This window comes from Pan paniscus, chromosome 23 (genome assembly GCF_029289425.2).
Source record: "Pan paniscus chromosome 23, NHGRI_mPanPan1-v2.0_pri, whole genome shotgun sequence".
NCBI lineage: Eukaryota > Metazoa > Chordata > Mammalia > Primates > Hominidae > Pan > Pan paniscus.
The window spans coordinates 39,015,399-39,036,532 of record NC_085927.1 but is presented as its reverse complement, the minus strand read 5'-3'; the positions used below and the strand labels follow the sequence as shown (position 1 = coordinate 39,036,532).

Sequence of the window (21,134 nt, the reverse complement as noted above, 5' to 3'; positions counted from 1 at the left end):
AGTCACCACACCCGGCCAACATTTTTAAGATTTTAAAGGTAATGGCAAGTCATTGAAGGGTTTTCTAGCACAAAGACATCAACTTATGTTTCAAAAAAGGCCACTCTGGTTCCAAGTGGAATAGAAGGCAAGACCAGTGACAGCAGATCAGTCAGAGGTTATTGCCTCTGTCCCGAAGAGAGGAAAATGAGACTGGACTGAGGGGATAGCAGTGGGGGTGCAGAGAAGTAGATACATTTGGGATGTACTTCACAGGTAGATCTTGTTGCAGTGCTACTCAGAGGTGCTAGACTCCACAGTTTATTACTGAGACAGCATGTTTGGAAATCTTGTAGCAATCTGATGTCTGTTGAATCTAATAATAAAATACCTGGACTTGTATCTTACATGTCTTTTGCTAAGTTTCATTTTCTGGGAATTCATTTTCATGGACTGAGGCAAAAACAAGCAACTGGGGTCCTTCACAGGCGGGTTGAGAAGCCCAGGAGGCTGAAGTGCAAGGGGCAGGGTGGGCACAGGGATGGGGCCTAGGTTTTTTTTTTTTTTTTTTTTTTTTTTGAGATGGAGTCTCGCTCTGTCGCTCAGGCTGGAGCGCAGTGGTGCGATCGCGGCTCACTGCAACCTCCACCTCCCAGGTTCAGGCGATTCTCCTGCCTCAGCCTCCCGAGTAGCTAGGATTACAGGTGCCTGCTACACCCAGCTAATTTTTTTGTATTTTAGTAGAGATGGGGTTTCACCATATTGGCCAAGCTGGTCTCGAACTCCTGAACTCAAGTGATTCACACGCCTTGCCCTCCCAAAGTGCAGGGATTACAGGCATGAGCCACTGGGTCCTGCCTTTTTTTTTTTTTTTTTAAGACAGAGTCTTGCTCTGTCACCCAGGCTGGAGTGCAGTAGTTTGATCTTGGCTCACTGCAACCTCTGCCAACCAGGTTCAAGTGATTTTCTTGCCTCAGCATCCTGAGTAGCTGGGACTACAGGCACCCGCCACCACCCCTGGCTAACTTTTGTACTGAGTAACGAGAATGTTTATGAAGTGGCTCCTACATAATATCCCAGCCATGCGGAGTCATGAACAGACTCCATGGTTTTGCCATGTTGGCCAGGCTGTCTCCAACTCCTGGCCTCAAGTGATCCACAGCCTCGGCCTCCCAAAGTGGTTGGGTGAGCCAAGATTACAGGCATGAGCCACTACCCCCAGCTGGTGCTAGGTTTTTGGTGTGAGCATGCGGATGGGGAGCAGGGCAGAGGGGGAAATGAGTACTGCTGTGGACATGACAGGCTGCAGGCATCTTGGGGAGAGATCCCGAGATCATGGAAGCAGAGGGCTCAATGGGTCTGAACTCCAAGGGAGGGCCAGGCTGAGGAGTAACCCTTGGAAGTCTTCAGCCTCAGATGGTGTTTAAAGCCAAGGACACAAAAGAAGTCATTCAGAAAATGCCTAAGACAGAAGGCAAGACGACCCTGATGGAAACTCCTGCTCTGACCTACTGCCATTTCCTGCTCTCACCTGCAGCCTCAGTGGCAGTGGCGCTGGACTCCTGAGTGTCCTGGAGGGCACTAGGGAAGTTGGCCCTGACAGCACCCGCCTCCTCCGGAGGGCAGCCAGGCCGCAGCAGGGCCCTAGCCTGGCAGCACAGAGCCCGCTCCTCTTCCCGGGTTGCTCCCAAGCCCCTGTGGGGCCGTGGGGTATCCGGGCCTCGCGTCCCACCCCAGGAGCCGAGGCTGTGGGTCCCTTGGCAGTCCGAGGGCAGGCCCAGATCACAGTCCACATCCTCTGGAATGATGGGGATGCGCTGGCTCAGGTCCCGGGCCCCGGGGTAGCAGCCGGGCGGGGGTTCCTCGGTGAGCGTGTACTGCACACTCACCGAGTAGTCCTCAGTGTAGCAGCCGCTGCCCCCTCCGCCCCCGCGGGCCACCTGTTTCTCTTCATAGAAGCAGCAGGGCAGACCCTCGTACTTCACCCCATCTGTCCTGGGCAAATGGTCGGGGTGAAGGCCGTACAGGCCCTGGGAGCTTCCTGACTGGGGTTCCCCACCCGCCGGGCCAGAGCCCTCGTAGAGGTTGGGCCCCAGGAACAAGGTGCTGCTGCCAGCTGCTCCGGCGCTAGGCCCGGGTGGGGAGGGCCGGGGCTCGCAGCAGCAGGCACACGACGGCAACTCGTGGCCCCCCTTCCAGGTCCTCCTGAGGTCAGGGGCGGCCCCAGGAGAAGCCTCGAGCCCCACTTCTGAGGTAGAGCTATTGGGCCCCCTGTGCTCCAGGGAGGAGTTGCTGCTGTAGTTCATCTCCAGGCTGCAGGTGGACACCTGATCCCCCGAGGGAGAGGCAGGGCCCGGCCAAGGCTCGCCCCGCCCAGCACCATGACTGTGCACCGCCGGGAGCTCCTCAGGAGGCGGGGAGCCCTCGAAGCACAGGGCAGGTCCCCGGCCCGAGCTGCCCGAGCCCCCGGCCTCACTGGCACGACAGGGGCTCCGGCTGCGGTAGATGAAGGGGTCATAGTCGCTGCTGAGGGAGCTGCGGAAGGTGGAGCAGCTCCCGTACACGCCCTGGTTGCTGACCTCAGTGCAGTCTACCACAGAGTCACTGGAGGAACAGCGGCACTGGCCGGAGCTGCTGCTGCTGCTGCTGTCGCTGCCTGGGCAGTCGGCCAGGTAGCCACTGCACACCGAGCGGTGGCCGTGATAGCAGCTGAAGCTGGACGTGCTGCCGCTCTCCAGGTGGGAGGGCGGGGCCACGTGCACCACGGTGGGGAAGAGCAGGCTGCCACTGCCGTTCGGAGGAAAAGCACGGGCCGGGCCCCGGGGCGCGAGGCTAGGTGGGGACTGCCCCTCCTGCTCCGGGTAGCTGAGGCCCTGGAAGTAGTAGTGCTGGTACATGGTCTCATACTGGGAGAAGCAAGCTGCCTTGGAGAAGCTGCGGCCACTCAACTTGGGCCTGCGGAAGGGGTGGGCTGGGGAGTAGGCCCGGTGCTCCAGGCCGCAGCGGTGAGCGGCCAGGCTGTGGTCCAGGTGGAGGGGTGGGTAGCTGCGGATGTAGGCGGGGGTCTGCGGGGAATAGAGGCTCTGCTCCCCGTGCCGGTCCATGGTCAGCAAGGTGACGGGGTTGCCGTGGGAGTCCATGCTCGTCCTCGTAGGGTAGGCTGGGATGGCGTTGGTCCTGTGCATGCGGCCGGGGTAATGCACCGGCAGGGTCACCCTCTGCTGCCGACCACGTGAGAGGTTGCTGGTCTCCACACACACCGCGCTTGGGTTTCCCTTTTGTTCTGGAGACAAGTGGAGGAAACAGAGTAGGCAAGGCTGAGCATACTGGTGTCAGAGGCTAAAGGGATTTTTAAAACGGGCAAAGGCTGAAGCAGCAGGCTTGGTCACCTGCCAAGGTACCCATTCTCACAACCCTGCCCCCAAACTCAGCTGCAGCGGCAGAGGCTGACCTGCCTATCTGTGTGAAATGGCCCATCTCCTGTAAGGGCCCCGCTCCCAACTCCCCACTGCTCTGCCTGACAGGGCACCACAGAAGTCTGCAGAAAAGAATCGGATTCAAAGATGCCAGTGTCCCTCCATCCCTGTTTAATGACACAGTGATGCAGGAGCAACAGCCCAAGCTGGCCTCCGCACACTCATCGTCTCTCGTGGTCCTAGGAACACCCCCATGGTACCGGGTGTGGGCAAACACCATTACTGTCATTGCCACTAAAGAGATTAGGGGCCTCAGGCCTAGGAGAGGCCAGATGTCTTGCCCGAGGTCAGGAAGCTGCTTAATGTGAAGCCCAAACTTGAACTCAGGGTGATTCTTAATGCCAAGCTCTCCTAAGGGTCGTGCAGACAACCTCCAAAACCCAGGGCTGCCAGGCCTCCAAGTCCAGAGGGCAGTGCCACGGTGGTTCTGAGTGTTCCCAAGCCTGCGGTGTGTGTCACACTCTAGCTAGGCACTTGACTCTTCAGCAATGGCTAAGGCGGGTGACAGTTACCTATGATGTTGTGCCGACAGTGGGGGCAGGTGTGGTGCTGCAGCAGCCAGGGGTCCACGCACTTCCTGTGAAACCGGTGAGTACAGGGGATGACCCGCAGCTCCTGGGCAGGGAGAGAGGGGACACAAGTCTGCCTTCAGCCTCACAGGTGTGTCCTCCTGCAGAGTCCAGCATAGACCAAGGAGTTCTGCACAGCATGCCCGTGCCCTTCCCTACTCTCCTCCCCACCTCCAATTAGGGCTCAATTCCCTAGAAGCAGGGCCCACCCATGTGTTCTAGGAAGAAGGAAACTGCCAGCAGTCAGCCCCAACCACAGTCCTCAGTGTTAAGGGAGTGGGCACGCACAGAGGCAGGCGTCTTTCCCGTAGCTGGAGGAGGGCAAACACACTCATGCCTCCACTCAGGGAAGGCGGAGTCCTCGTGCTAGTGAGGATGGGAGGCTTAGGGGTATGGAGAGAGGGCCAGGTATACCCCAAGATATTCTGCATCTCTGAGGTGCTGGCTGTCCCTGGGTATCCCAAATAGGCATGAGTAGAAAGGAAGATACCTGGGATTCATGATTGACAGGTGTGGCAGCAAAGGGGTAAAGCTCTGCTATCCCCTCCTTTACTGGATCCTGAACCTCACCATGGGGTGTGTGGTTTATAAGAAAAGCAGTCTATCTAGACAGATAGAGTTATTGGGACAGAACCACCTCCAGAGTTCCTAAGCCTAAGCATCTTCCAGATTTGCTCATTTTACTTTGTCTTTCAATTTTCTGACCTGTCTAGCACAGTAATATTCCAGCTCACACCTAACACTGTGCCTGACAGAATGACAAAGGGTCTACCCTGGATCTTCTCATGGAACCTTCATGATCACCTGGAATGCTGGTCAGTGTCAGGCCCATGTCACAAGAAAACGAAGTCACTTGCCCAAGATCACAAAGCTAGAATCCACCCAGGTCAGGATTAGAACCCAGAGTCTGTGTAAGAATCTACTATTCTATTCTGCAAAAATTCCATTTCCATCCAACAGTCTCTGCAGCAGTGGAACATTTTCAACAAAGGCGCATCAAATGTCTGTAATTCTCAAGTGGTTTGCTCCCTGCCGCGCAAATATGTGTATGTATGCATCTGTCTAGAGAGAGGGAGAGTGAGCAAATGTGGCAAAATGTTCATCATGGATGATTCTAGGCCCCTGACATATATCGTCTATGGTACTAGTCTTTTCTGAAGGTCTGAAATTTTCTTTCTAAGACAGACAAAGTCTCACTCTGTTGTCCAGGCTGATATGCAGCGGTGTAATAATAGCTCACTGCAGCCTCAAGTTCCTAGCCTCAAGTGATCCTTCCACCTCAGCCTCCCAAGTAGCTAGGACTACAGGCATGGTACTAGGCCTAAAATTTTCAAAGAGCTACAAGAAAAAAAAGTGAGGGATATAAAATCCCTTGTCTCTTTGTAAGTAAAAACACCCAGCTAAGTATCAAGTCAAGTCTCAGAATTTTCAGAAGAGTGACTCTAAAAGTTGATGTGTGTGATGGAACACAGGGCCCTGTCCTTCTAGGTCTTGGGCACCTCTGCTGACCTGCCTATGTTTTCCCCACCCAGGACGGGCTTGCTTCTGCCATTACCTCTCCATCAATGTACTTCTCCAGACAGATGGCACAGTCGGATGTGGAGCTGCTGCTGAGTGTGTCCAGGGCCGCACAGCTCCCCTCCCGGCGCCCCTTGCTCTTGGAGTTGAACTTTCTGGTTTCCATCTTCTCCAGAGCCTGCACAGCCAGCCTATTCATGGAATTCTGCAGGGCAGATTGTAGTCTGTGTGAGGGTCCAGTACGTATGAAAGTGGCAGTCACCCCAGGGACATGACACACGATTCACTGGGACAGGCAGACAATTCTCTATCATGCCAGAACAGACTTCTGAGAAGTCGCTCAGAACTCAGACTGCCATAGCACATATTCTCCAGACGCGTGGGGTGTCCACGACATCAACCTAGGCTTTTCCTAAGTGGCAAGACTAGCAGGGGTCTCTCTGATTTGAAGGCAGGGGTCTCCTCCAATTACTTGGACCTGCTGCCTCCTATCTCTGCCAGACCCCGAGTTATCAACCTGTTCTACGCCAAGCGTTCCTCCTCTTTCTGTTGAGGGAGGTGGTGACAGTAAATAGACAATGTGTAAGTGCTTAGCACCTGGCAAATAGGCTGTGCTCAAAAAACACAAGCCATCATCTTGTTGGGGGTGGTCGCTCAACCCTCAAGAGAACTTTGGTGATTCTCTTCTCTACAGATTGCCTTCCAAGATCCACCATCTCTCCCCTGAGACATGACCCTGCCATACATTTGGGGGTCCAGATCTCTGCTTATCATCTCACCACCCCCTACCCGAGTTTCTCCTTCCTACAAGCACAAAGTGATATGGCTGCAGTGCTACAGCAGCTACTGTTAATCAAGCATCACCCAGAGAGCCTGGTATACTGTGTAGGTGGCCTGGAGCGGAGCCTGAGACCCTGCATTTCTATCAGGCTTCCAGGTGCTGCTGTTGCTGCTGGTCCACAGATTCTATCTGAGGACCAAGGCTCTAGGGCGCCACTTGATGTACTGGGACAGGCAAACACTTCTCAATCATGCCAGAATAGACTTCAGAGAAAGCACTCAAAACTCAGACTGCTACAGCACATATTCTAGACCTGTAGAGTGTTTATAATACTTATTAACATTGACTTAAACACTTCCTTTGGGACGGGCGTGGTGGCTCACGCCTGTAATCCCAGCATTTTGGGAGGCCGAGGCGGGCGGATCACATGAGGTTAGGAGTTTGAGACCAGGCTGGCCAACATGGTAAAACCCCGTCTCTATTAAAAATACAAAAATTAGCCGGGTGCCTGTAATTCCAGCTACTTGGGAGGCTAAGGCATGAGACTCAGTTGACCCCGGGAGGTGGAGGTTGCAGTGAGCCGAGATCATGCCATTGCACTCCAGCCTGGGTGACAGAATGAGATCTTGTCTCAAAGAAATAAAAAAATAAAATAAACACTTCCTTCGAAACACCTGCTGGAGATATTCCCAATGCTTAACCTTTGTAGGACTAGCCCTTTTAGAACAGAGAAGGCACTGGGCTTAAGTTTTGATCTTTTTTTTTTTTCTTTTCTTTTCTTTTTTTTTTTTTTTTGTGAGACAGGGTCTTACTCTGTTACCCAGGCTGGAATGCAGTGGTGTGATCATAGCTCATTGCAACCTCTGCCCTCTAGGCTCAAGTGATCCTCCCACCTCAGCCTCCCGAGTAGCTGGGACTACACGTACATGCCACCATGCCCAGCTAATTTTTGTATTTTTGGTAGAGACGGGGTTTTGCCATGTTGAGTAGGCTGGTCTTGAACTCGTGAGCTCAAGTGATCTCCCTGCCTCGGCCTCCCAAAGTGCTGAGATTACAAGCGTGAGTCATGGTGCCTGGCCTAGTTTGCTCTTATTTTTTTTCCATCTTTGCAGTTTCTAGGCCACTGGGAACAGGCTGCAGAGCTCAGAGTCCACAGCTGTGAGGCTCCATGTTGCACCATCAAAAAATAAGGTGACGAGAGTCCTGGTTTTCCCCAGTGTCACGGCAAGAGGGGTTACTGCTCACGGGCTACACACAGAGGCACTACCTGACTGCGTCGCTGCTTCAGCTTGATTTTGACAAGGAGGATGAGGCAGACCAAGGAGACCACGACGAAGAAAGCCAGGAAAATCCCCATGTCAAAGTATTCAGTGGGTTGCTGGAACGGAACACAGACACAGTGAGTCACAGCCTCTCTCCAGCCTGGTAAGCGGCACATGGGCTATCTTGGCTTGGTCAGGATAAAGATGGGGTGACCGGGATGAGTTTCCCCTCAATTTGCAGGAAACTCCTGGGGTTCTGCTCACATGCACATGGTGTGCTCCCTAGGCCCATGTAGTGCCTTTGGTGTGGCCCAGGGGGACGCCTGTGGCGATCTCAGCCAGGCCCCCCAAGAGCCAAGGGAACTCTGTTGGTAAAGCCTGGCTCCCTGTGGAATACTGCAAAGTTGGCTGTAACTGGTAAGAAAGGCCCTTCCAAATCAACACAAATAATCACATTTATAGGACAAAAGAGTGAGTGTCATGTTTTGAGGGAACAGTGATTACTAACCGTATAATTAATGGTTTACAACAACTCAGAAAATTGTATGCTGCTTCCACAAATATCAGCTTCCACTACAATGAGTCATATTTACCAAAGCGCTTTTTTTTTCCCTTTAAAAAGAAGCCAACAAGTCAGTTCAGCAAACTCCCTCTAGTTTTAGTTCTTACCTTTTCCTCACTGCCTCCTAAAACCTCACAGCCACCTTATCTGGGACCTCCATTTGGCCAATGGGAATAGAGCTTTGCAAAGTGGAAGCTGCATGTAACCGGCTGTGTTGTGTATGGGAAAGAATCATCCTACACTGTGAATGTCCCAATATTTGTGAGGAGGAAATAACACCAATATAGGGCACCAGCCCAAGGTTCCTGGAATTCTTCAGCTTGAGGTTTGAGCAGAAGAGGCTGGTTAAGAGTTAGTGGCCAGTAGTGTCTCTTCTACATACTTAAGAGATGCAGATGCTATTCATTAGCCGTCGAACTCAATCCCAGTTGAAAGCTAACTTTTCCAGACTCAAATTAACTTGGGGAGTTTCAATAAGGTAATCTACTCTACAGGAAGAAGGAAATACAAGCCTTTTTTTCTAGTGTCTAAGCCAGATAGAAGAAGGAAGCCACAGGAAGCCAGGTGCTGGATGCCCCATCCCTTCAATCCTCCTCAGTTTGCCTTTCAGAGGGAGATGGGATGGAAAAGAAAGGATGAGAGATGGCCAAGAGGGAATGCCAGGTGGAAGAGGCCAGAGACATCTTAGCACAAAAGTATCTATTTCTGGTAGGATTTCTCAAATTCACTATAAAGGAACATGAGTAAAATTTCACCCTGGCCTTGAGTCCAATAGCTGATCTAAGCCTGCAGGAACTTGGGGTATGCCAGCATTTCAGACAGAGATAGGAATGAAAGCCCAAGGGAAATAAAGGGACAGGTAGTAGCAGAGAAGGCCCCGAGCCTGTGCCAAATGGTGCGGAGGCTCACTCGAGGAGGGCGGTGCTGGATCCTTGCTCGAGCCACTTTCTGCTTGTTGACAATGTTCATCAGCTTAATGGCATCTGCACCCTTCACATACACCACCGGCCTCTTGAGCGGGTCTTCAGAGCCCTGGTTCAGCTAAGGAAGAAGAGAGGGCTCTGGTTAAAAGGTGTGCTTACTTTAAGAAGCAGTAGAGAGAAAGAAAGGCTGGAGGGAAGGAACATTGAATACCCGTCTGGAATCCTCCAGCTCTTCCAACATTACAGCCTTGGAGCTCCCAGAAGAGCAAGGCTGAGAATGACGCTTGTTTTGGGATGGACTGGGCAAGCAGAAGGCCCAGAAAGGTCTCAGAAAATGCCCCCTGAGCCCGGTGCAGTGGCTCACGCCTGTAATCCCAGCACTTTGGGAGGCCGAGGCAGATGGATCACAAGGTCAAGAGTTCAAGACCAGCCTGGCCAACATGGTGAAACCCCATCTCTACTAAAAACACAAAAATTAGCCAGGCATGGTGGCTCGTGCCTATAATTCCAGATACTTGGGAGGCTGAGGCAGGAGAATCGCTTGAACCCGGGAGGTGGAGATTGCAGTGAGCTGAAATTGCGCCACTGCACTCCAGCCTGGGTGACAGAGCAAGACTCCGTCTCGGGGGAAAAAAAGAGAAAATGCCCCCTGTGCCCCAATTCCCTGGCTCTTAACCTCGCCCAGTACACCTCCTTTGGGAATTATGTCCAAACATGGACACCTAACTTCAGAAGACAAGAGCAAATGCCCTGAGATGAGGGTGACATGACCGGGACAAGCCAAGCTCACTAAAGGAAGTGCCTTTCTCAGGGAGGCTGCAGTGTTGGCATGGCCTGAGGAGCTTACCTGATCAATAGCTTCTGGGTTTTCAGACACATCAAAGATGACTGCAGTAGCTCCCCGCTGTACTGCTCGCTTGGCCTGCCAGAGTTAAAAAAACAGCAGGTTGGCCCTCTGGTCCTCTTACCTTTTCAAAGTTGGCCTTGGCAATCAGGCCTGTAATCAAATGCAGAATCTGACAGTTACCAACTTATGTGACTTCAGGGATGTTACTTCACTTTCCTAATCCTCAATTTTCCCATCTATAAAGAAGGGGACTGATGACTAGAGTTAACAGTAACATATAGTTTCAAATAGCTAGGAGAAGGACATTCCTAACACAAAGAAGTGATAAATGTTTGAGATAATGGATATGCCGAATTACCCTGATCTGATCACTATACCTTGTATGTATTGAAATATTGCTATGTACCCCACGAATATGTACAATTATTATCTGTCAATTAGAAAACTTTTTTTTAAAGAGGACAATTTCACCTACCTTGTATGGTAATCATGAGGTCAGATGACTTATAATAGGGGAAAATACATAATTGATAACTTAACAAACTTTTGTCTTCCTATCCAGCCCAAATACTGAAAACAACCTACACATCAACAACCTGCCCAGTCAGTACACAGGTATTGGTTTCAGTATTTCCTGTTTCAGAGCCATTGGCAACCACAGCAAGTGCCTTTGGTCCATCTCATGCGGTTCCTTTTTCCTTCCCATGTCACCCAGTTAGAAGAATATATTGAGTATTTCTGAATGAGTCTCAAAATGGTTAATTTTAATAAGTGACACAGGCTGAAGACCTCTGGAGACACTGTCGGTGGTGGGAGCTGTGAAAAATAATTGTAAATGGGGTTTTGAAGCAGTTGGCTGCCAGACCTGGCTACACATCAAAAGCCACTTGGGAAGTTTGTAAAGCAGATTTCCTGGCTCAAACCACAGAGACTGATTGAGCAGGGCTGGAGTCAGGCCCAGGAAACTGAGTTGTGTATGCTTTCTGGGGGATTCAGATGATTCAACTACTTGGGGAACTACTGATCAGAGGGATGAGATTAGAATGTTTTAGGAACAAATGAGAAGTGACGGGATTCTTTTTGGGGGAGGTGGGGGAAGGATTCCTTTCCATCCCAAAGAACCTTCTAATTCCATGTCCAGCTAAGGGGACAGCAAGGCAGAAGCTGTGGAAAAACAAGACTTAAGATATAGCATGGCTGGAGTTCGAGACCAGTCTAGGTAACACAGCAAGACCCCATTATCTAAAAAATAACAGAAAAATTAGCTGGGTGTGGCAGGACATAACTGTAGTCTCAGCTACTCGGGAGGCTGAGGTAGGAGGTTTGATTGAGCCCAAGAGGTAGAGGTTGGGTTGTGATTGCACCACTTCATTCTAGCCTGAGTGACAGAGCAAGACCCTGTCTCCACAAAATATATACATACATACATACATGCATGTCCTGGCTTTTAGGAGCCTGAATCTTGTTAGGGAAGTAAGACACTTCTAATGTGTGTATGTATAGAAGGCAAACCCAGCCTTCTATAAGACGCGCAAATGATGGCTAGTGCTTAGAGATCAACAGAGTTACTATGGGCCACAGTGCTTGAGAAAGAATAAAATTGAAATTCCTTTCCGTAGGAATAATCACTCTACATTGATGTGGCGTGAGAAAGCAAAGTTGCCCAGAACACAGCTAGACCAATAGCTCCACTGGCCCACTAGAGGGCAGTCTCACCCTATAGCTTTTACAACAAACCAATTCCTTGTATTTAGCACCAAACAGTACCAAAAACAACTTCAGTAAAATCTTCAGTATACTGCAAGTTCCTTGGCAGTTTAAGAAGTTCTGGCACTCTGGACAATCTGTCTTTGTCTTGCAGGGGACCCTTTCTTTTTGAATGGAGATTCAATGCATTGAAAGTCTCTGCCGATTGTCCACCACACCCTGTTTCATCACCAGATTGCTAGGCTAGGAGTCAGGAATGAATCCTGGGAGCTATTCCTGCCTCTGCCACTGGCATGCTGCCAACAGTGGACAAGTCACTCAATCGCTTTCAGCCTCAGCCTCAGTTTCCCCATCTGTTAAAAAAAAAAGGCGGTGGGGGATGGCTGGGCATGGTGGCTTATGCCTGTAATCCCAGCACTCTGAGAGGCTTAGGCGGGTAGATCACCTGAGGTCAGGAGTTCCAGACCAGTCTGGCCAACATGGTGAAAGCCTATCTCTACTAAAAATGCAAAAAATCAGCTGGATGTGGTGGCATGTGCTTGTACTCCCAGTTACTCCGGAGGCTGAGGCAGGAGAATCACTTGAGCCTGGGAGGCGGAGGTTGTAATGAGCCGAGATCGCACCACGGCACTCCAGCCTGGGCGACAGAGTGAGACTCTGTCTCAAAAAAAAAAGGGGGGAGCGGGTGCAGGGAGGCCGCCTATGTTATTATGACTAGAGTCCCTTCTAAATTCCCAGCCTTGGTCACTCAAATGAGAAGCAGCAGGCTATCAGAGCAACTCAGAACTGCACTGGCCCTGTCACCCTCCTCCAGGAAGAGAGGATGCTGATGACACAGCTGAGAAAGTGTGAGGCAAGAGTGGCATCACTTTCCTCCACCATAGAGCTATCTATCTTTCTATCTATCAGAGATGGGCTTTCATTCTGTCACCTGGGCTGGAGTGGTGCAATCACAGCTCACTGCAGCCTCAAACTCCTGGCCTCGAATGATCCTCCTGCCTCAGCCTCCTGAGTAGCTGGGACTGCAGGTGCCTGCTACCATGCCAGGCTAATTTTTTTTTTTTTTTTGGTAGAGACAAGGTCTCACTATGTTGCCCAGGTTGGTCTTGAGCTCCTGGGCTCAAGTGATCCTCCCATTCCGGCCTCCCAAAGTGCTGAGATCACAGGCATGAGCCACCATACTGGCTATCCATAGAGCTCTTTAGGGACACAGACTCCTCTGCCAGAGGCCAACAGCTCATGGATGCCAGAGTTAATATAATTGTAAGTAGATGCTGGTGTTTTCCGCTTAGGTGGTATCCTAGGCTTTTTCATAAATTCCTTCTCCAGACATAGAAGGGCCCTGAGGAAAAGCACTAAAAATGAGGAAATAAACAGCCCCTCTCATTCCTTTATTTGGCTTTCATTCCACAATCAAGCACATCAAACAGCACCCTCGGGGAATGTACAATTCAGATAAGTCCAGATCAGGAGCGCGGTACCTGTGCGCTTTGATGCAGGTGCACCTGGAGAGTCTAATGGCCTCAGGATGAAAGGCTGCAGGATCTGGGGTAGGGAATGCCTTCCCAGGAGAGACATGCCTCAGGGAAGCCATTTAGCCACGTGGCCTTCTTAAAGTTCAGGCTTCCCTGCTCCGCCCGGAACGTGGAGGTCTCAAGGACTCAGAGGTTCCGGATGAAGCATGATCCATTTGAGAGACACAAAAGACGTTTTTCACAAAATCTAGGACATGGTGATATGTTTCCTGGTTTTTACAGTGAAGAGGGCAGGTCAGTAATAAGGCAGCTGGTTGTAGTTGCACGGGCCTGTAATCCCAGCTACTTGGGAGGCTGAGGCGGGAGTATCACTTGAGCCCAGGGGTTTGAATCTGTCTCTCTCTCTCTCTATATATATATATGGTGCTTAAATTCCATTTACAGCTTGACTTCCAATACAACCAGGCAAAGGCACAGGATCTAAGGACATACCTTGTTTGAGAAAAATACTTCATTCGCACAGGTGATCTACTTTTAAAATAATATTTAATGTAAACTACTATTAAAATCAGTTTGTATTTCCTGCACACACCAGGACTGGACAGGAGGGGAGCCAAGCTAAGATCCTAAAGGGAACTTGCCTGTCAGAAGCCAGCTTAGGATTTAAAATAGGCCATGAATAACCCATATTTAGAAAAAGACACTTTTATTATACTGTTCTGAAAGGAAATTAAAAAAATACAGGCCAGGTGCAGTGGCTCATGCCTGTAATCTCAGCACTTTCGGAGGTTGAGGCAGGAGGACTGCTTGAAGCCAGGAGTTCAAGACTAGCCTGGGCAATATAGCAAGACTGTCTCCACAAAAAAGTTAAAAACTAGCCAGGCATGGTGGCATTCACCTGTAGTCCCAGCTCCTCGGGCGGCTGAGGTAGACTGCTTGAGCCCAGGAGGTTGAAGCTGTAGTGAGCCATGATTGTGCCACTGCACTCCAGCCTGGGCGACAGGGCGAGACCCTGTCTTAAAAAAAAAAAAGCAACAGAACATTACTTGGTCATTCTTTGCCCCCTGCCCATATTTTCAGTTTAAAAATTGATGAGGCATATTCCTTGAACCAATCACTCTCACAGATCATTCACCATTTTAATTACTCAAGTGTAGACCAGAATATTATTTCAAAACAAACCTAGACCCTAATTAGGAGTTCACAGTCTTGTGGCCACCAGAAATCCTATCTTTAGGATCTTTAAGTCACATACTTAACGTCCAAACCTCTGAAGCTGGGGCCCTTTCAAAGAAAGGATGGGAAAGATGCAGCCTGGTGGATATGGTTGGATGAAAGTCACTGGTAAACTGGGCTGTAGCTGGAGAGGGCCGTTATCCCTAAACTGTGCACAGCCTGGAGTGCAAGATTAACAGAAGGGTGTGACTGCAGAACACAGGTGGGAAGTTTTGGCAAGGCCTCCCAGAAGCAGCCAAAGGCCTTGTCTTGCTGCCCTCTATGTGCCCTTCCCCTCATCCCCACCCACAAGGGTATCTTCACATCCTTCATCACCTTTGCTACTTCCATCCTTGCTCAGGCCAGGGCAGGTTGGCACCAGCCAGCAGGTGACCAGAAACCCAGTGCAGAGTGCTGAATGAAAGATTGCCACGGTCCTTTATTTACCTTCCCAGGGCTGCTGGACTCGAGACTAGATAATGTCTGTGGCCATTGAGACAAGTAGCAAAAGAGCAAACACTTGCGCCCTTAAAATACATTTGCAAAGTACAAAATTCCAGCCTCTAGAAGACAGGGCCCTATTGTGGTTGGCACTTACCACTCCTATGGTTATTCAATAAATGTTTATTATAAGTGAAAGCAAGCCTGCCTGGTACCATACTCGGGTTACTACTGGTAAAAAGAAAGTGCTCCCTGACTGTGAATGTTATGTGGTTTTCTTTCATAAGGAAGTGCTTTTACTAGTAAGATTGAGTCTAGAATGTTCCAGTGCAAATGTACCAATTATGATGAGAATTGTCCCATCACCACTTTGTGGGTGGGAAAATGTGAAGCCTAGAGCCCACCACTTACCAGGAATTCCACTCAGGAATGGATCTGGCATTCTCCCCAGTGTGTGTAGTTATACCCAGACTTGGTTTGGGGCTTGGACCTACCCCCATCTCTATTCCCTGGAGTCTCTGGGGCACGGATTCCACTTTCACCTGTTTACCTGTTCCTCTGTCAAGCTCTTGGATGTGGTATCCCTAGTGCCTACCCTTTATTGCAGGAAAACTTTGACAGAATACAGTCTTAATAGGAAATAACCCAAAAGATGACTAAGAATCTCATTTGTCCCACATTCCTGACCATAAGCTAACCAAGGAAGCTGGACTGTTAGCGCTAATATGAAGACATGTCTTCAACCTCTTACAGGAAGTTGCAGACATATGGGAGCCCCAAACAGAATTTTTTGCCTCTACTGAATACAATTTTGCCTTCTGGCTTTTTTTCTTTATCATAAGCTTCTAAGTTATTAAAAATTCTTTGTAAATATTTTAAATGGCTGTGATTTTTTTTTTCCTACACGCTACACATGTATTTCTGATATTTGGGTTGTTCCAGTTTTTAAAATTATAATTAATACTACATTGAATAAATATTGGTTTTCATTTCTAGTTTCCAGAGGACATAGGTAGGCCCTGTGCCAAAGAATATAAAGATTATGAAGAATCTCAATAAAATCCACATCAAATTTTAATGCCCCTCTTATATACCCACCCAATTCTTATTTGGCTGCATAAATGACAAGATAGATAGACTGGCACAGACAATACAGGCAAATTTGTCAACAGATTTAATTTCTGGGTTAGGCGGCCTGTTGAAGAGCTGGGTGGAAGGGAGAAAGAAGTGAGTTTGAGAGTAACTCTCCAGATGATGATACTTCACATGCAGAAAGACACTTTAGAGTCAAATATAATGAGTTGATCATATTAATACTAACATTACTAATCCTTCAAGGTCCAGTTCCTGTGTAACCTTTTCCATAAAACTAATGGTGCTTCTCCTTAGCCAAAGGACAGATAAGATACCTCTCTCTGAGCTCTAATATCTTAGGGTTTCTCTTGTTGTTTGCCACTTCTGTAATACATTTTCCCTGAAAATACGATCATCTTTAGAGTTTTTGCTATTTATAAGGGTAATATGTGCATGATGTGAACAATTTAAAATAACTCAGAAATTGAAAGCAAAAAATAACTCATCTGTTACCCCCTATATCCCAGCATTTTAACATAATGGGGTGGTTTATAGCCTCCATTGTTTTTTTAACCCACATATTGGCAAGAATAAAATGCATGTGTTACAGACACACGCCCACCAAAATGTAGTTTAAAATATGCTGGATTAGTACCTATAATCCCAGCTACTTGGGAGGCTGAGGAGGGAGGATCGCTCGAGCCCAGGAGCTTGAGGCCAGCCTGGGCAACATAGACCCCAGCTGTTAAAAATTGTTTAAGGCCGGGCGCAGTGGCTCACACCTGTAATCCGAGCACTTTGGGAGGCCAAGGAGGGTGGATTGCCTTAGTTCAGGAGTTCGAGAGCAGCCTCGGTAACACGGTGAAATCCCACCTCTAATAAAATAAAAAAAAAAATTTAGCTGGGCGTGGCAGCGTGCCCCTGTAGTCCCAGCTACTCAGGAGGCTGAGGCAGGAGAATTGCTTGAACCCAGGAGGCGGAGCTTGCAGTGAGCCAAGATCGTGCCACTGCACTCCAGCCTGGGCGACAGAGCGAGACTCCGTCTCAAAAAGAAAAAAAATTTTAAAATAAATAGACTGGACATATTGGACATACACTGTTCTGTACTCTACTTCCCCCTTAACTCAACAATTTACTCAACAATATTTATATGCATTGATGTTGAAAAATATTCATTCTTCTTACCAGCTACACATATCATTCCATTGTATGGTTATTCAGAGCTCCTTTAATGACCATCTCCCTAAGAGGCACGTAGCAGATTTCTATATTTTCTCTGTTATAAACAGTGCTGTATTCATATCCTTGTACTCATATTCTGGAGGCATCTGTCCTTAGTAGCCATGAGTGGTTCTGCTGAGTCATAGAGTATAGATGTCCTATACATAAAGGCCTCGCTTGGGTGCCAGGCATACCCTTGGAGATTAACAGAAACTCCCAGGAGCCAGGAGGTAGACCTTACTGACCACATTGGTATGCCCCATAAAGCCTAACATGGCTGAGCGCGTTGGCTCATGCCTGTAATCCCAGCACTTTGGGAGGCTGAGGTGGGCGGATCACTTGAGGCCAGGAGTTTGAGACCAGCCTGGCCAATATAGCAAGACTCCGTGTGTCTATTAAAAAAAAAAAAAGGTCTAACAAAGCAGACTGCCCTGGGCATGGTTCACAGTTAAATTCTATTTGCATTAACCATGTATTAATTTAGTTGTTCCACGGTAGTTATTAACTGGTTACTATGTGTTCTAGACCCTGGGGACTCATACAGCAGCCGGCAGCAAGCGTGGTCACAGACCCCTGTCCTCACCAAGCACACATCCTGCCCATGGTGCTGGTAGATCCCTCTCTGAAGAGTCCAGGAGAGTCAATAAGGAAGAGCATGTACATTTAGTTCCAAGGGCAAATGGGTAAGAAATTAAGAACATGGCTTCACTTGCCTCATATCTCTATAGTAGCCTTTCCCAAAGTGCATCTACTAAGGGAATGATTTTCCTGGTCGGTGTCCTTTGAGAAATGCTGCACATTCCAGAGCTATCCCTGACATATACATCATTAACATGCTAGAGGCTCCTATTTTACCCAGCATCCCAAACTTTTTTGAACACAAAGCCTGTTTGCAGCAACTCCTGTTAACACTCTCCCTTCCATGGAGCACGCTTTAGGACTCTGCTCCATGGCTCACGGTATGTCAAGGTGAGAGGAGTATCATCCCCTTAACCCACTCCCCATCACTCTAACTCACAGGTGGAAGGCTGAAGGATATGACAGAAGACCTACATTTTGATCTGGAAACCAATTACTAAATGGCACCTGTAATTTAAATGAGATGGTTATCAGTATGGAAACATTCGAGTATATAGTTCCATCTGACAACTACTGAAGAGGGCCAACTGGGTGCCAGGCATCCCAAGGAAGACACAATCCAGGACCTTCTGGAATTGTCTGTCATAACACAGTTGCTGCTGTCCTGGGTGAAGAGACCTTGCTTAGCAAGCAGCAGCATGAAGACACTGAGGTCTCTCCCCTTCTTATCCAAGTGAGTGTTCACTTGGGCCTCTTCTCTGACAGACTTACATATAAGTAGTGTGACCGAAGGGGGCAGAAACCATGCTCATGGAGAATCCGAAATGGCACCAGAGTCCCAGGGCTTGGTTCTCAGGACTTGACATTAGCATTCTGCTTTATTTTGGGTCCCCAAGTTACTTCTGCAGCTATTCGCAGAGCACAGCACACTGTCCCGGACATTTCTGGGTCATTTCTTGCTCGGGTGGATGTAGGTGCAAGGGGTCTTGCCATGGGCCTGCTCTTCATACAATCCTTACTTCCCCCAAACCTGGGCTCCCTCCTCAAGGAGGTACCCCATCTCCCCCATTCCTCCACCCATGGGGCAAAGTCAAAACTGCAGCCCTTTGCCTTTTCACCTATGCCCAATGGCTTACCAAATTTTGCTGATTCTGACTTCCAAATCCATCCATCGTTTTTTCGTCCCCACTGCTGCCACCCTGGCCAGGACACCAGATTTCTCACAAGTCCCAACAACATTCTCTTCTGGGGGCTCCTGAGCCCAGCCCACCTTGCACGCCCCTGCCCCCTCCCCAACACGGTCTCCATGCAGTAGCAGAGGGACCGTTCTCAATCATGGATCTGACCTGCACCACCCTTCTCCAATGACTGTGCTGCTCTTAGGGTAAGATGTGACTTCCTCCTGCTTATTGTTTCTGAACACAACACTCAAACTCCTAAGTTGAACTAGATTGAGCCTTTTTTTTTTTTTTTTTTTTTGAGATGGAGTCTCACTCTGTCGCCCATGCTGGAGTGCAGTGGCACAATCTTAGCTCACTGCAGCCTCCACCTCCTGGGTTCAAGCGATTATCCTGCCTCAGCCTCCCGAGTAGTTGGGATTACAGGTGTGCACCATCATGCCCGGCTAATTTTTTCTACTTTTAGTAGAGACAGGGTTTCGCCATGTTGGCCAGGCTGGTCTTGAACTCCTGGCCTCAGGTGATCCACCCTCCTTGGCCTCCCAAAGTGCTGGGATTACAGGCCTGAGCCACCACACCCGGCCTAGACTGAGCTTCTTTTAGTTCTCTTCAAAATCCCAAACTCAATGGTGGCCACATTTGGGGTAACAGGAGACCAACAATGAGGAGCACATTACCCACCCCCCGCCACAGGGTTCATTTACTGCTTCTCTCTCTGTTCAGGTATTATTCCCTCAGGCTGCGGTGCCCAGTGGCCTTATGCTGTGCTCCACCACTGTGGCACTTATGACATCACACTGTCATTGTTTACTTAAAATGCCTCCTTCACTAAAGGGCAGCCAGTGTGTCAGACTTCTTTCCTGCTGAATTCCCGGCAAAAGGCCTGGCACAGGGTAAATGGCCAAAAAATGTTTGTTGATTAACCTAAAAGATCAGCTTTTGCCCTAGGGGTTAGCATCAAACACCATGGGCCCTGCTACTGAAAGCACTGATTGCAGCTCACTCTAGGCCACCTATCTCCTCCCTTTGACTTTTTAGAAAGGTCTGTTCTCTACCAGATTTTCTTGGAACATAATATTCTTCGCACTTTAAGATTCTCAGGATTCGGTTTCTTATTACTGGTGCCATCTTCTGCTGTTGCATTTCCTGACAGCCTTTTTACTGGTTGTCAGTTCGAATGCAGACATCGTGTCTCCTCCGGCCAACCTTGACCCCAGGCACTAAAAGTGGCTTGGCCTTGTTGTGGATCTGTATCAGGCCCCAGCCCCTGCGTGTGCTCATCTCTGGATATCAAAGCTCTCTGAAAACAAGCCCAACCACTTGCAGTGTTTGTTCCATCCATTCTGCAGGAATGGGAGCCTCCCTTAGTACCTTTACCAAAAGAAAGCTGGCCAGATGACTACCCTTGGCCATGTCCACAAGAACAGGCTGTATGTGAATTTTTACAGCCTCCTCCCATTATCACTAGGGGGCCTTGACTTTCCTCCAGCCTAAAAGACTGATGGAGTTCATCCTGCAACCTGCGGAGAAATATGGCCACACCATACAGCGGCCCAAGCCCAGGAAAGTGCAGGTTTGGCTGCTTTCCCCACCTGGTGCGAAGCTCTGGCGCCTTGGCTCTCTGGGTGAACTGGTGGCAAATTCTACCACAGCTTCAAAATCCCCAACTCAATGGTGCCCTAATTTGGGGTAACAAGAGACTTAAGCATAGGCTTGAAGGCTTGAGAGACACAGCCATCTAGAGCCGGAGCCTGGAACATGTCACTGCTGAAATGCAGGGCGGCAGGAACCAGCCCTGTTTCTGTTGCCGCCACCAGGCCTGCTCCTGTGGTCAGGGAGGGGAAAAGGGCAGTTAACACGATGGAGAGCACCCAGCCGGTCCTAGGGACTGGCCACGCCTGACGCCCACAGGTCCCTCTTGGCGGGTCCTACCCCAGGCCAGAGAGCCCAGGCTCTTTGAGTCCTGTTATCCCCCTCCCTCTGGAGGCCACTAAGTGGATTTTAAATCCTTACTCCTCACTTTTTCCTTTCCTCCTCCTCGAGTTCTTCACTTAGTAGTGACCACCCAGGCACCAGGCTCTTGAACATTCTGGTCAGCTGCTGTTCTCTGAAGCATGAGTCACTGCATGACACAGGACATTCTCGCTGGGCAAGGGGGCTCCCAAGGCCTGCCTCACCAAGGGCCCTGTTTTCCGACAGAAACTTTTCATTCCATAGGAAATGAGGTCACACACCAAGAGCACACGGGTAACCGGTGAGAAAATCCTGGTGCCAGGAACGGGGGTGGTGGTGGTAGAAGAGGAGAGGCAAACTAGACCCTAACACTC

The 21,134-nt window shown here is 49.4% G+C and overlaps 1 protein-coding gene across 2 annotated transcripts in view; it reads right to left on the bottom strand.

The window, feature by feature from the left end:
• Positions 1-21,134, bottom strand: part of ZNRF3 (zinc and ring finger 3) — a 221,205-nt gene that overhangs the window by 5,116 nt on the left and 194,955 nt on the right. For both annotated transcript variants that reach the window (XM_008973574.5, XM_034948527.3), the window contains exons 3-8: positions 9,918-9,992; positions 9,057-9,188; positions 7,591-7,701; positions 5,580-5,747; positions 3,968-4,070; positions 1,511-3,262 (exon numbers count right to left, since the gene is read on the bottom strand). In XM_008973574.5, coding sequence (XP_008971822.3) covers positions 1,511-3,262; positions 3,968-4,070; positions 5,580-5,747; positions 7,591-7,701; positions 9,057-9,188; positions 9,918-9,992 — 2,341 coding nt within the window. The remainder of the gene's footprint in view (positions 1-1,510; positions 3,263-3,967; positions 4,071-5,579; positions 5,748-7,590; positions 7,702-9,056; positions 9,189-9,917; positions 9,993-21,134) is intronic.